The sequence below is a fragment of the Netta rufina genome, assembly GCF_964035555.1.
Source record: "Netta rufina genome assembly, chromosome: 6".
Lineage (NCBI taxonomy): Eukaryota > Metazoa > Chordata > Aves > Anseriformes > Anatidae > Netta > Netta rufina.
In genome coordinates this window covers 12,376,080-12,391,822 of record NC_140129.1, presented here as the reverse complement: position 1 = coordinate 12,391,822, position 15,743 = coordinate 12,376,080, and the positions used below count along the sequence as shown (strand labels likewise).

The window sequence follows — 15,743 nt, the reverse complement described above, 5'->3', positions numbered from 1 at the left end:
CAAGCTTTTTTCAACGTACTTTCTCCCCCTGTTCTGTTGAGGAGGGAGAGTAAGAGAGCAGTGTGGTGGTGCTGAGCTGCCTAGTGTTGTTAAACCACTGCACCTCTCTCAACATTTTTAGTTTTACTTTCTCACAGATAAATTTGTGCTGCAGGAGTTACCTGTCCGGGGAATTAAAAATGAACATGAACAGTCCAAATGCCAGTTACTTGCACAGTAGAGCAAAATCCTGGCATTTGATTTTCCTAAAGATCAGCACTCTGCCCTAACTGCATGAGTTAGATTGACATGGCTTTCAGTATTTGAATAAATAATTCTCAATGGAGAAAAACAAAATTGCTTTTGCAGTCATCTGCTTTGAACATTAAGTGCAATGCTGGTACCTCCAACTATCTGCAGTTCATGTGTTCTGCCCCAGGAGGGCTCTGACTCTCAGTCTCTCCTGAGCCTCACATTCACAGTGCAACCTACGGTTTTCTTTCCAGAGTTTTTGGAGAGTGACTTAAGCAGCCTGGACTTGTGCATGTATATTTGTTTAATTATTTCTCACCCTTTCCCTCACATAGTCAGGATTTAGACTCGGAAAATAAAATAAAATAAAATAAAATAAAATGAATCCCAGGTTTCTTCCTTATTTTTTTTTTTGGCATGATTTTTTCTTACAGAACGTTAATTTAATGAATAGACTCACCTGGGGCCCCCACCAGGGTTGAGGTTTAGGGGTGGGCAGCAATCTCTTTAAGGTTGGACCTGTGGCTAATGGATCATGTTGACTATTTAGTGTAGGCTAACTTTAGGGTGGTTTTGCTATTATAGATGTGCCTGGTGATTATGAGGCTGTGCCTGATTCTGATTGCCATCACCTGGTCCTGACCTCAGGCTTTTCTTAACTCCATAGTTCTGTCTTGACCCTGTGCTGCTGTCCCTGGGCATGACCTGCTCGCCTTGCCTGGCACTGTGGGCCAGGCAAGTGTCTAGTGCTTCATTGAAACAGATATGTAGTTTTGGGCAGTGCATTGCTCACTTTGCAATAAATGGTAGTTACTGAATGTTAATGTATGTATTTTCACTGTCCTTTAGTTTTTGTGTCTAGGATAAACATTATTGGAACAGTGGAAAATTGAATTTCATGACGGTCAGAAAATATGTGTTTATGGTTGAATAACAAAACACGTATGTCCCCTGGTTAGGGCAAGCAGAATGCTACTATTTATTCCTGAACATCCCAGTACTAAAACAGGTGAATTAACTCCTCCCTCTTAAAAGCTTCCTGTGTGCAGCACTGTCTCAGCAGAGTCATTCCAAGGACGAGCAGCACAATGCAACCAAAAGCCAGGTCCATGCAAGTTCTCCTCTTATTCCACGTGCAGGGAGGCAACCTTTCATTATGTGCTTGAAGATTGCAGAACTGCTTTGCCATTTTCAAAAGAAGCTGTGTTGAAGACCACCACATTCACACCAAGGTAGGTAAGCATCTCTGCCTAAGGCTCAGCATGGTGTGCTGGCAGCCTGGGGTGGGAGTTGAGCTTTAACGTTAACTAGGGAATCAACCCAGGCATGACGCGGCCACCCACATCCTCTCCATTCTCCGCCCTCTGGGGAGTAGGGAGCAGGCAGCAGGGTCGAAGGAGACACCAGCCTCCCCAGGGACAGCAGTGCTCAGAGCTCGCTGTCGAGAGGCTGTCACAGCAATGGAGTCCAGCAACACACATGGGAAAAGAGTTGCCATTGTTGGAGGTGGTCTGGTAGGAAATACAACCTGTCTGCTATTTGTCTGTGCTCCCCAGGGAGCTGGGGCTATGCAAGTATTGCTGGGAGGTAGAGTGGGTGACTGCTTGGCTTGGACATGAAGGTGAGCTCCAAGCTCCTAGCTGAGCTTGAACGTGAAGGTCTCTGGAAAGGCAGCTCCAGCACAAGTGAGCTGCTCTGCACACTGTAACCAGGCAGGTTGGCATGGGAAAGGAAAAATATTGCCAAATCTCTTGCTTATATTGTCTTTCACCTTTGTATGATGTTTGCTTGTTTGAAACATAGTTCATTAACTGATTTGTTTTGCAAATTAAGGGAATAATATCATCTCTCTTGAGTTCAAATCTCAATACTCCTTTTAATCCTATTTTTCTTGAAATTATTTTTTTCTGCCAGAGAGCAGGGTATTGTCAGGGAGCTGGCTGAGGTCTTACTGCAGGAGGCAGCAAGGATTGTTTGTGCAACTAGGACTTTTTACTATGAGAAGGGATCTTTGAGGGAAAGCTTTGCTGCTGAGATATTGCAGAGACTTAAAGGTACACTTAATACAGCCCTTGTTTGGGTATTGTACGTATACCAGGACAGGTACTTCTCTTTTCTTTCCCACACAGTAGAATAAGTCACAGGGGGATGGGGAATGAACAAGTTCCACTTTGGTCCTTTCAGGGCACCTAAAGCAGAGTCAGCTGCCAGATCTTTCATTGCATTGGCTGTTCCTGGCTTTAACCAAGTCCCTAATGTGAAATGTTTTGCAAGGACTGAGACTTGGTAAATGCTAAGCTAACAGAAAATGCCTTCCCCTTCCCATTTTTGTTTGGGACCGTTTTTCTTCCACTGCTAGCTGCAGAGTTGTCTGACTTTAAAAGACAGCATGAAGCTTTACAGCACCTGAAGTTCCATTTTGACTTTTTTGGCCATTACCTTCTTGGTCCCTATGTTGCTGGAAAAAGAGTGGGAAGAGTCTGTAGTTCTGTTCGTTCTGATATGATTAATGATGGAAGTTAAAGAAGAAAAAGGCATCCGTTTAAATGAAAAGTGCTGTCCTTTTTAAGGTAATATCTTGCTTTTGCAGAGGTCTAACATTTTTCCAAGAAATACAAATATAGATTCATAGACTCGTTTAAGTTGGAAAAGACCTTCAAGATCAAGTCCATCCATCAGCCCAAATCACTGAGTCCCATCACTACACCACGTCCTTTAGTGTCTATATATAGCTCAGAGAGGAGAAGGGAGCTTGCCTGCACCAGCTCCTGTTGTTTCTGGCTGAATGAGTTAGCCCTGCACAATTACTGACAAGTAAGCAAGTCCCGAGCTGGATATTACTTTATGTAACAAGCCATGATGGCTAACTTTTGTAACGATGATCTTTGAGGCTCTGCAGGCCCATCAGGGGTGCCAGAGTCCTTCTCTCTAGGAAGAAGTCCTCTATGGTTCTTGATCAAAGGGTCTCTTCATCTCTGCTCGACTGCACCCTCTGACTGCTGTTTTCCGTTGTGAAGGAGATGCAGTTCAATAGTGATCTGTGATATAGCTAATAGTGAAACACTTCATCCATCATTCCTGATCCTTCTCTTGTAGGTGGGTGCATTAAATGCCTGTTTCTTTGCTAGACGAGGTTTCCATGTTGATGTTTATGAAGCCAGAGAAGGTAAGTGCAGCCTGAACATTACTGCTTTAATAATATATTTGTGTCCCTTTACTTGTAATAGCTCTTTAAGAAGCAAAAGAGGAACTGCATGACCTCACTGAAGCTGCAGGGAGAAAGCAGAATCTGAAAGTGTTACTTTGTGGATGTCCTTTTCACTCTTTCCTTTAGCATCTGTGGTGGTTGGGGGAAGCATTTATTTGAAATACACTGCCTTGTGTGGAGAGAACCAGCCCTTCAGATATTACTTAATATTAATAATTGCCCTTTTTTATGGCCTTGGTTTAAATACTGATTCAAATCCTTATTTTTCAAAAAATATTTTCTGCATTAAGAAGTATAGTACGGTGCCATTGAACTAGGTGTTAGAACTTTGAGAACAATTGCTATTGTTAATACTGCAGCATTGCTCTTAGGGCTAAAAGCACTGACTTGACTCCTAAATGCCATTAATAGTGGTGAGGAGGGTCTCCTGTCACTAAGCGTAGTGAATCCATGTTCAACAAGAGGGTTGTCCCTGCCTTCAAGAAAGGCTAGTAGCAAAGTCTGGAAGCACTGGAAGAAAGCTACAAGTTCAGAAACTATTAGGGAGGAACAAACACTTTGGTAAGTGTGACAGTTCACAAGAGGCCCTCAGTGGAGTATTTCCATTTCTCAGAGTAATCTTCCCTGGCACACAGAAGCATGACTACTGCAGAGCTGTCTGCCTCTGTCAAAATGCAGTAGTGTTTGTATTTACTAGTTACATTATGCTGTCAAAGGAGCTGGAACATCACAGCTCATGCTCAGAAACTTGGGTACCACATTGAAAAGACTCCAAATGATGCACAGAATGAGTGGGCACATCTCTGGCACAGCATGCTACAGCAAGCACTACGTGTTAGCCATGGGTGTTTGCAGAAGTGAGTTCTTAAGCTGTCAGAAAAGCATGGTTCTTGTCAGGTTATTTCCTCATTCTCCTCATTTCTGCTTGTGACTGTGAGTTGAAGAGTAATGTATGGGGCAAGCTGAAGGTTATGAAGACCTTTAGTCACGGGGAAAAAAGTGAGCTGCACATGCCCCTACTCTGAGCTCCAGCTGTAGCAGAAGTAGGACTTCGCAAACAGGAATGGAGGTACTGGAGGGTACCTGGTACTACAGGTACTGGAGGGATGAGCAGCAACATGGCACTGCTGCAGTAGTGTGTATGGGCATGCTCTGAAGTGTCCCAGACAAGCTTGGTGTGCAGTGGCACTGACTTCTGAGGGAGCCATCAGAGGGTGACATGACTGCAGCTTGTGGAAGAGAGCTGCTCTCGTTCCTGCCTGAACTGGCTGTAGCTCTGGCACAGCCCAGTGCCCAGGTGCTTGTTGAAAGGAAGAGAAATCATCTGCCTTCAGCACCTCTGCAACAAAATGGAAGATGAGAATGACACTTATGGAGGGTGAAACTAAACTGAAATGTGCAGTGAGAGTAGGAGAAGCTCTGTGTGAAATGTGGTCTCTGATAGCATCTTGATTGGGAAGTTGTTGGAGCAGGCCAGAACTCCCAGGCACCCATCCTGAGCACCATACACAGCTCTGAGCCCCTGCAGCAGGAAGCAGTTATCAACAAGAAGGTCTCAGGATGGGCGGTGTGGGGAGCAGCTTTCTCATCAGGGAGGACCAGCCCAGCCGAGACTCCTAAGACCAGAAGTAGCACACCTACAGCAGGGCATGGTGAAGGCATCATGAGCAGCTGTTTGCAGCTCACTCTGGCAGGAGCAGCAGCCAGCCTCATGTGAAGGCAGCATGTTTCAAGTTCAGAACAAAAGGAAATGGTTCTTCACAGCTGTTGAACTGTTAAACTCTTTGCCGGATGTTGTATGTGCTAGAAGTTTCTTGGGTTAAAAAAGCCTGTGGTTAATTTAACTGAAGCAAGCTGCATTCAGCTGTTACTGTGAGGATAACACTCACCATTCCTGAAGTGACTGAGGCGCTGGAAGCAACGCTACATGTCCATCCACTTCTGCTGCTGCCAAAGCACCATAAGTTGGCTGCTGCCAGGAGGATGGGTGTTCTCACCTGCCTTCCAGGGAGGATGAATCCTACCCCTCTGCCCAATCTTTGGGCCTGTGGCTCTTGCTAAGATGGCATCTGTCTCGGGATTGGGACAAGGCCCTGTGACACACACTATCTGAACAGCCAGGGAAATCTGAGAGCATGACTTGCCAATGTCCTGAAAAGCATCAGTGACACTCAGCAAAGGATGGGAAGCTGTCAGACATTAATTGCTCAGCTCCCTCTGCTGAGGTGGGAAGCTTCTCTTTTTGATAACATGTCCTTTGGTGCTACAAAGAGGTGTCAGGACCCTGTGGCTCCTTTGCTGCACTCAGCTGCAGCAGCTTCTCTGAGATTGGAGAAGGCACAGAGGAAGGGACACTCAGCTGCCCATTCCCCTCTCCAGTGGCTCAGATGCTTTCCCAGCAACTGACCGTGACCTGCCCACTTTGCTGTGTGGATGGCATGTGAAACAGCATCCCATACAAGGAAGGGGCATCTCACGACCAGGTTTCTCAGCAGGATGCTGCAGAGCTGGTCTCAGAGCTGGAGGGCTGGGGGAACATGGGAGACTCCCCACCATCCACCTGCTGCCACTGCAGGGATTTCGGATGGTGCAGCCATGCAGAAGGTGTCTGTGTAACCAACTGCTCTCTCTGTGCAGATATTCGGATGTCCAGCTTTGCCCGTGGCAGAAGCATTAACTTGGCCCTGTCCCACAGAGGACGCCAGGCCCTCCAGGCTGTGGGGATGGAAGAGCAGGTACCCTCACTGCTTCTATAGGTGCAGGGTCTTTGGGGTCGAGATGTTGGCTTCAGCTGGTGATGGATGGGTGCCACTGCAGGGGCAGCTCTGCTTTCAGGGAGGCTGAGGCCAAGCCCCCCTGCAGCATGCCTCCAGCCTGGCTCCCTGCCATGTCGCAGCACTGCTGCCACTGCTGGGGATGCCCAGCCCCAGGCAGCTGGGCTCTGTGTGTGGCAGAGAGAGCTTCGCTGGGTTGCCACCACTCAGGCAACTCCTGCCAGTGCCCGCCTCTCCTCCCTCCTAGAAGGGACACAAGCAAGTGGCCTCCCAAAAGAGTGACAGAAGGATGTGATGAAGGGGCTAGTTTTCCCTCTGACATGCCAAAATCTGTATTTTTCCCCCAGATCTTGACCTTTAGGCTTGGTCTTCTCTCTAGCTTCCTCAGCAAGCTTTGGACTGACTCTTGGTCCCCCTGCATGCTGACTTCTGTGATCAGGACCCAGCACTGTCCTGAACTGCCCACTGCCATGTAACATCTGCATGCTGCATTTACCTTGCAATTTTTTCCCATGCCATTTGGCTGGCTGCAGAAACCCTACGAGCAGAGGTTGCTCCATTCTGCCTGGAGTGTGGTGTTTGGGGGATGGCACTAGGTGGGTTGTGTCCTGCCCCTTGATGGCTCAGCTTTGGTGGGAAAACTGCGTTTTCCTCCCTTCTATTTCAGATTGTGTCCAAAGGCATCCCCATGCATGCACGGAGAATACACACGCCATCTGGGAAGAAATACTCCATTCCATATGGCAAGAAGAACCAGGTATTTGTCTCATGCTCTCACTTTGGGGGTGCTTCACAGAGTACAAGGGGTCTCTGTGATGGGTGGTGGGAAGGGAGTGTGGTGCACCTGCCAAAATAGAGACAACAGCATTCTGGAAGAAATTAGGTTACCCTCATCTCAGGATTTCCTCTCTCCCCATCCTGCAAAAATACACAGCATTGATTTTATGCATCATCAGACTTACCATACTTATTCTGATGTAGCCATTGATGCATCCCAATCATTCTGTAAAGATCTTCCATTTTCTGGCAAACACAACATGCATGTTTTGATTCCCTTGCTTCTCTGCACAGCTCATCTTTAGTACATTCATTGCAGTGTGCCTGGGTCAGTCTCATTTTGGTTTCCTGCCTGAAATGTCTGCCCAGCCTGGGCTTATGGTCTTAATGCTGTGAGTGGGGATGGGATTGTATGAAGGAAGCACCCCAGTTTCAGCAGGGTCATTACTAGGAGATTTTGAGGAGGTGGCATGCGTAATCTTTCTGTGAAAAATGGCCTTCAGAAATGCTTTCTGAACTCTCTGTTTATTTGTTTTGCAGTACATTCTCTCTGTGGACAGAGCAAACTTAAACAGAGAGCTGTTAACAGGTAAGTTTCCAGGTCCATTTGCAAACACTTATATACCCTAGTCACCAAAAATTTAGGGTTTGCCTGATGAACGGGAGACTGCAGCTGAGTGCCTTTGAGCCCCAGGCTTTTCTTGCACATATGCAATCGACCTGCATTACTAAGAAGAATTCAGCAGTAGCACTTGAAATGAAATCCTCTGCCTGCACTGTAGATCTGAGACTCAGGTGCTCAACACCATCTTCTAGCATCCATGGAAGAGCAAGCTGTAGGTAAGAAATGAGCAGAAACACAAGGCAGGAGCTGCGTTGCACGTTACAGAGGTGAAGGTCTGGTGAGGTTGTTTGCTCTGTAGTTAATTACCCTCTCCACAGATGGTTCAGATGGGTAGGAACAACACATCATCTGCTGAGTGTGGGAAGTGCCAGCTGAGCAATTTGCAGAATTCAGACTCACTTGAGGAATTGACTTGAGGAATTGAGAAAGAACAATGCTTTATCCATTGTGGTTAGCCAAGACATGGAGCCTGGGAGAGTTTTTGTTTGCAGGAGCAGTCTGCAGTTTGCTATCCTGGATACAGTCCTCTCTGTTTACAAAAATGTACAAAGTCCTGTCTTTGTGGCTATATGCTTGTCACAGAGCTGTGCTGGCTACATTGCTGCCGCTGGTGTTTCTGCATTGTCTTCCCTTTCTTCTCCTGTGCTGGTTCTCTGCTGTTCCTCTGCAGCAAAAGTATATTCAGACAAGTCCCCCTGAGGCCTTTCTGCAGGTGCAGAAACCGCCAAGGAGCAGCTCTCCCCATGTTTGCTCTTGACTGGGGCTTTGCCAGCCAGAACGGGAGGTATCTCCTACATCTTGTGACATTTTCTGCAGCCCACAATAGTATTAGCCAAATAGAAACTGCAGCCAAGTATGTAATCTGTGCTGTCCAAGTCGAATCATAGAATCATTAAGGTTGGAAAAGGCCTTCAAGATCATCTGGTCTAACTATCCTCCTACTATCAATGTCATCCACTAAACCATGTCCCTAAGCACCACGTCCAACCTTTCCTTAAACACCCCCAGGGACGGTGACATTGCCCTGAACTTCCTGTTGGCTGCAGGCACTGTGTCCTGTCCTGAAATACAACATAATGATGGTGGAGACAGGTGAATACCCATGTCCCTGCAGGGAAGAAAGAAATCTTTTTAGGTTTCGTTGCCCTTTTTAAATATTTTTCACCAGAGTTAACTAAACACATCCTAGTGTGCCCCACCTGCCTGCCACTGCTCAGCACAACAGTCTGACTTGCAGTAACAACAAAAAATCCCTGTAAGTTAGGGATCCTTTGGAAATATTTCTGGGGTCAGTACAAGCCTCTACTTGTAGTTGTCTTTTCACAGCTGCTGAGAAGTACTCCAACACTAGACTGTACTTTGGACACAAGCTCATGGAGTGCAATGCAAAGTTGGGGACGTTAACCATAAACAGGTAAGTCCCGTGCAAGCCTGGGATAAAGTGCTGTGTTTGGTTATTTCTGCTTAATAATTCATAAAACCTCAAACAATTGAGCAATTTCTGTTCAAAACTACTGTGTTACTCCTGAGTGGACAAAACTTGGTATCAGCTTTGGAAAGCAGAGATATCAAAGCAGAGTTCACAGAGAGACTGAAAAAGCTGAAGTACCTCCCCCAGCAGGCTGGTAACAGGTGAGACACACGCTTGATGACCTGTGCAAGAAGTAAATGTGCCAGTCTCGGTAGTGCTGGCTTTCAGGGTCAGATTGCTCACCAGAAAGGGCAAGTAATGACCTTGTTTCACAGTTGTGTTAAGTTTTGGTTGTGTCATCCCATTTATCTGGGGATGGAGGGTCTATGCAACAGCAGCGTTATACCAACAGTGCCTGCTGTGTACTTGGACATATCTGGCAGAATTACACATTCAACAGTCTGCAGAATAACGACTTATTCTGATGTTTTCAGTGAAAGACACTCCCCATATCCTGGAAGTTTAATAATGCTGCAGGTGACCCAGGCATTTTTGCAGCAAATTGCAAAAGGCAGGTCTTCTGTGCCCTGGGATGATGAGCTGGCTTGGGGTTTATGGCGGGGTTGTTCCAAGGGACTCTCCTGCCTCCAGGTCTGACCAGCCGCCCTTGGAAGTCACCTATGATCTCATTGTGGGATGCGATGGAGCCTTCTCGACTGTCAGAAAGCAGTTCATGAGGCAAACGCGCTTCAACTACAGTCACGAGTACATTCCTCACGGCTACATGGAGCTGACCATCCCCCCAAGGGATGGAGATGTAAGTGTGCCTGTCCCAGGGTTGCTGCAGCCTCTCCAGGTGTGGCACCCACTTCCCTCATAGTGGTTCTGTTACAGCAGTGCTAGAGGAACTCACTTCTCACTTGGGGCTCAGTCAGCCTCACAAGGGCTTAAAGCTTTTCTAGGAGAAGGTACGCATCTCTTGCTTTTTTTGGAGTTTCTGTTTCATTGGTGGGGCCAACTCAGGGAGTTCTTGGGGATATGCAAATGTGCCTGTGTGGACAACAGCGGGCACAAACTAGCCGATCTCTCCCTGGTTTGCCCTGCACTTGTTCTTGCTCTGTGCCTCACTAGATGCTATAGGAAGTGGAAAGGGGCCCTGAGGTCCTTGTTTCTTCCTGAGGTACAAGGGACAGGAACTGGTGTACTGGTGTGGAGGGAACTTGAGGCTAGTCTGGAGAAGACCCAGCAGATCAGGGATATGAGGTGATTTTACTTCTCTTTCAGTTTGCCATGGAACCAAACTACCTCCACATCTGGCCAAGAAACACCTTCATGATGATTGCACTGCCCAACATGGTGATAACCCATAGGCACGCTCCTTTGGGGCATGGGAATGGAGCTTGTGGGAAGGAACTGGCTGTGGTGGCAGACGCGTGGCGTGGGCTGGGGGGGCTGATGCCTGCTTGGAGAGGTGCCTGGAGGTACCTCCAGCCTGAGCCAGGAGTTTCCTCCACCTGGGGGGTGCAGGGCAGCACCCCCAGAGCTAGCTTTGTCCCGCAGAGCTGAGCAGGTACCTCAGCTGCCTCTCTATCTGCAGCTGGATGATGTCCATCAGATATTGGAGTACAAATGCAGCCTGCCAGGCCTGCTTTAGCAAATCCTGCACTGTCCTTGTCTGCCACCCCTTTCACCCCTGCAACGCCCAGGACATGTAAACAACCATGGAACATGGAGTGTCTAGGTGCTGGTCCCCACTGGGTAGACTGGCCACTGCAACAGCTGGGTGACCAGCAGGCCGGGCACTCAGCTGCTGGCCCGTACTTCAGGTACTTTTTGTGGCCTCTGGGCTTCTTTCCAATCTTCCTCCCCTGCTGGCAGGACAAGTCCTTCACCTGCACACTCTTCATGCCCTTTGAGGAATTCGAGAAGCTAACGACCGGCGAGCAAGTACTGGATTTTTTCCAGACCTACTTCCCAGACTCTATCCCCCTCATCGGAGAGTAAGTGTCCCCATTGCCCCCTGTTGCTCCTCAGCACAGTACCACCACACCAGGGGATGTGCTCCCCGTGACAGGGACTCTGCTGAAGCTGGTGGGCCAGCATCATGTGAACCCTGCTCGAGTGTCTCTTCATGGTCTGTAGGAGAGGGGGAACAGAGAGTTTTGGGTGCACATTGCTTCTTCAGTGGAGTAACAGACTCAGCAGCAAGACACAGTCCCATCCTGCAGTAGTCTCTAAGTCACAACTGAGCACTGTTCTGTACCTTGGAGGTACAGTCCAGGCCCTGCCACTGTGGGAAGTGAAAAGTGGGTCACCTCCTACTGCTTCTGTATTGCTGTTGAAGTTCTTGAACTCAGGAGATGGATTAGCAGATAATAACCTATGGGGTTTTTTGATACTAGGGTTGGGTGAATGAAGTGGCTTGACTAGAACTAAGGTGAGGTCTGTGCACAGAAAACAGCAGTGTGAAGCTAGTCCCACTGTTGAAATATCTAAAATCTCAGCATCTGTGTAACTCAGCTAACAGACTGAGAAAAGCTAGGCTGGCAGATATCATGCTTGGAAAAACAAACAAACAAACTGTGCTGACTATGCGAAGTTTGGCACTTAGCTGTAGCTAGAACGAGAGTCAGGTCTGAGACAAGAGCAGGCAGCTCCCAGCAGCATGATGTTCCCCGTGCAGTGGGACCCTGGCTGGCTCTCACTGCTGGGCAAATGGCACCAGGGCAGCAACATGGAGCTGGAGCATCTCACTACCCCTGAAGGTCCTGGGGGGGGGGGGGGGGGGGGCTGGGACCAGAACCAGCCTTTCCAGCACACATACTGACTGGTGTCAGTAGGATCCCGAGCAAGAGTGGTCTGATTATATTGTGCCACAGCTATGGGAAGCAAAGCTATCTGCCTTTGTGAAATCATGTTATTCAATGTACATACATCATGCTTGCTTAATGTGTAGTGGGAAGTTCATGAAATAGGTCTTCCACTTTTTTTTTTTTTTTACCAGCACAAATATAACAGTGAACAGGTGTGATTTTTGCATACCGAGGCAGACAATGCCTGTGGCCTTAGCTTCCCAAGCTTGGACGTGGCATGGTTTGCTCTTGCTGTCTCTTGCAGTCCCACCAAGTGAAGTATCTGTTGTTTTGCCTGAAGGCGAGAGCTGAAGCACGATTACTTTTTGCTGCCAGCCCAGGCCATGATATCTGTGAAGTGTTCCTCCTACCACCTTGCTTCCCGGTGCGTGCTGATGGGAGATGCTGCTCATGCTGTTGTGCCCTTCTACGGACAAGGCATGAATGCAGTAAGTTCACAGCTTGCTCTGGACTGTGTCAGTCAGGTCCCCACTCTTTTCACCCAGAAATGCCCATTTTTAGAGTGTAGCTCCACAGAACTCATGGGCTGACCCATTCCACAGTTTGATGTCCTCTGCATGGGCAGGTGTTGAACTCCTTCCAGATACCTGTCTGCTTGATTGGACCTGGCTGCATTCTGGAGAGCAGATAAGGGACAGGACAGTGGTGCCACCTTTCCACGAGGCAGAGGACTACCTGGGGGCGGGTGGGGATGGGTGGTCCAGTAGGAGACCCAGGATGCTTAGGAAGGCCACCTACTACCATTGCTCTGCAAGATCCCTGTCAGGAAGCCTCCTGCTGTGAAGCTGTGGTCAGCGAGACACTGTGCTTGCCAACAGCTACATTAGTTAAGAATATATGAGGGCATTTCTTGTGAATGTGTGACTCCTGTTGCCTATTTACCCTCCCATCTTCCTCCCAGGGCTTTGAGGATTGTCTGGTCTTTGATGAATTAATGGACCAGTTCCACAATGACCTTGGTGAGTGAGATGGCTGAAGGGAAGCTCTCTGGAGCTGAAAGCAGCTGCAGGCCCTGCTGGGGAGCTGCCTGTGAGCGGCTGTTTTCTTTTCCCAGGTGCCTGCCTCCCTGAGTTCTCTAGGCTGAGGGTGCCAGATGACCATGCAATCTCAGACCTAGCCATGTACAACTACATAGAGGTAAGCGAACAGCACACGGGCTGTGGTCCTGGGGACTATCCCTGCAGCGGTGTCCTGCCTCGTTACCCAGTGAGGAACCCACAAGTGGACAGGGAGATGGCAGCTCTCACAGTGCTGCCTTGGGGCCCTGTCAGGGGTCATCCAAATTTGTCTGTTTACTTGCTCTGTGCTGGGAATGCTCAGGCTGGGCGGGCTCTGCTCCCCATGGCGCCTGCCTGAGACAGGCAGTGAGAGCTTGGGGAAGAGCTGTCAAGGAGCATGGGGCTCTGCCAAGACATCCAGGTGGTGATTGCTCTGTTGCAGATGCGAGAGCACGTCAATTCAACATGGTTCATTTTCCGAAAGCGGGTAGACAACTTCCTCCACGCCCTCATGCCTTCTACCATCATACCGCTCTACACCATGGTAAGGCCAAATCTTGCTCCCCACCATCCTAGCTCACTGTGAGCTGCTCCCACCTGTCTCAGAGCTGGTGACCTGACCATGCAATCCCCCCAGGTGACCTTCAGCAGAATTCGCTACCACAAGGCACTTCAGCACTGGAAATGGCAGAAAAAGGTAAGAGTTTGTGGTCATCCTCCCCTTGCTGTGAGCCCCCACATCCTGCATACCGGCACTGCTCAGCTGCAGGGGAGAGAGCTTTGGTGGTGGGATATTGCCAGGTGGGTGAAGGTGTTGAGACAGCCCACCTGCAGGAGGGTGGCACAGGGGAGAGCCTAGGGGGCCATGCATGTGCAGGGTACTGTGTTTCCCTTGCTGGCAGCTCCTTGCCTGGAGCTGCTCCTTCAGCCCGGATAATCCTTTTCAGCTGACATCCTCCTGACACGTTCTGGGTGAGGGCTGCTCTTTTGGCTGGCACCAGGCATCTGAGCTGTTTGGCCAAGGGGCTTCGCTGGTTGCTCAGGATTTCTCTTTGTACTTGCAGATAATTAATCGAGGGCTCTTCATCATGGGGGCAGCAGGACTAGGCGGCACCTACCTGCTCATAAAAAGACTGACATGGAACTCAGACATCTTCATACAGAGCTTGTGGGGCTGGTGCCATTACATCAAGAGTATTGGAAAATTTCCCTTCAGCACCCAAGTGGCTCAAATGTAAGGGGAGGTCCTGGATGTAATAAAGCAAAGGCACAGGTGTCTGTTTCACTTTGATGTATTTTATTTTTCTTGGAATGTAGTCTGGCAACTCCTGCAGCCCTTCTGTCTGCTGCTCCCCAAGGGAAGCAGTGGTCCCTCTTCCTCTCTCCAGGTCAGAGGAACTCACTGGGTTACAGAGAGCCTACAGAGCCTCTGCAAGGACTCATGTCTCTCTGCCTAATCTCAGTAGCATTGCCTCTTGAGCAGTGCTGTGTGTCACAGGCTGGGCATGGGTTTTGTGTGCATTAGTGTGGGGAGCACACCCTTCTAGCCAGCCAGACACTTGAATGGGTCAGGGTGTCTCAGTCCATACTGGGACCGTCCCAGTATTGCTGGCTCAGAAGTCAACTCTTACCAAAATCTGTTTTTGCTCCACTTTTAATCCTCCCCTCCGCCCTTTTCCAGTTGGATGAGAGATATCTCCAGGTATCTCAGCTTCATACTTAGAAGGCTTGGCTTGCAGGCATGAGGCTGCCTATTGTACCCATGCCTCTAGAGCTGGGCAGGCTCATGCAGCACCCATTTTGAGGCACTCTGCAGGCAGGGTCACATTTCTCCTTCTGAAACACCTTATTAATCTGTGAAAGAAACATATCCCTGCCATATTGTTGGTATTTTCTCATAAATAATTCAAAAGCTACCACATAGTTTGAAAAATAGATCATAGAATCATAGAACTGCTTGGGTTGGAAGGGACCTTAAAGATTATCTTGTTCCAACTCTCCCTGCCATGGGCAGGGACACCACCCACTAGATCAGGTTGCCCAGGGCCTTGTCCAGCCTGATCTTGAATACCTCCGGGGATGGGGCATCCACAGCCCCTCTGGGCAACTTGTTGCAGTGCCTCACCACCCTCTGTGTGAAGAATATCCTCCTAACCTCTGATCTAAGTCTCCCCTCTTTTAGTTTAAATTCGTTCCTCTTTGTCCTGTCATTATCTGATTGAGCAAAAAAGTTTTTATCCATCTTTTCTATAACTCCCCTTTTAAGTACTGAAATTAGGTACGTATTTTGCCCGCAATTCTTGCATCTGAAAATGCTATTTAAAATTTGCAACCCTTTTTCTTTATTGCTTTTCTGTCAAGACACATTTCTTTTAACTCCACTGCTGTCTGTGTGCTATGTGGGTAAGTTCCTCTATCCTGGCTTCCTTACCTCCTGTGCCCCTCACAAGTAGTAGTCACCAAGACATTGAAAACAATATTATCTCAGTGTCCATGCCTATGCACTGGCCAGTGTGCTCAAAAGCTGTGCCCTGCTTAGATGTGCTATATTTCAGGTGAACTTGGGAACGTGAGCTAATTTGTGATTTTGGAACAGTGTTTGGAAGGTTCTTGGTTGAAAATCAGCCAGCTTCCTTTCGCCAAGGCAAGGAAAATACAGTTGTTCCATTTCTATCAAAAATAAATTAACCTTAAGAAAGGATGTTCAGTGTCACTGCCTGAAGTCTGGAGGAAGGGCCATTTCACACCTGCCTGTGAAATACTTATGACTGTTGCAGGCATGTCCACACAGGCTCCACCACCAAGTCTTTGGACTAAAGCAAGACCAAGGGGCATGAAGGACCCTC

At 48.4% G+C, this 15,743-nt stretch overlaps 1 protein-coding gene across 1 annotated transcript; it reads left to right on the top strand.

Moving 5' to 3' along the window:
- Window positions 1–1,691: 1,691 nt before the first annotated feature.
- On the top strand, window positions 1,692–14,135 carry KMO (kynurenine 3-monooxygenase; the record flags this gene model as incomplete). Its single annotated transcript, XM_084289518.1, has 15 exons — window positions 1,692–1,745; window positions 3,328–3,397; window positions 6,077–6,174; window positions 6,881–6,970; window positions 7,531–7,579; window positions 8,942–9,029; window positions 9,627–9,843; window positions 10,311–10,382; window positions 10,905–11,026; window positions 12,180–12,327; window positions 12,801–12,858; window positions 12,954–13,036; window positions 13,319–13,441; window positions 13,535–13,594; window positions 13,962–14,135. 15 exons carry the CDS (start codon window positions 1,692–1,694, stop codon window positions 14,133–14,135), a joined length of 1,506 nt encoding a protein of 501 aa, XP_084145644.1.
- Between the last annotated feature and the right edge of the window lie 1,608 nt (window positions 14,136–15,743).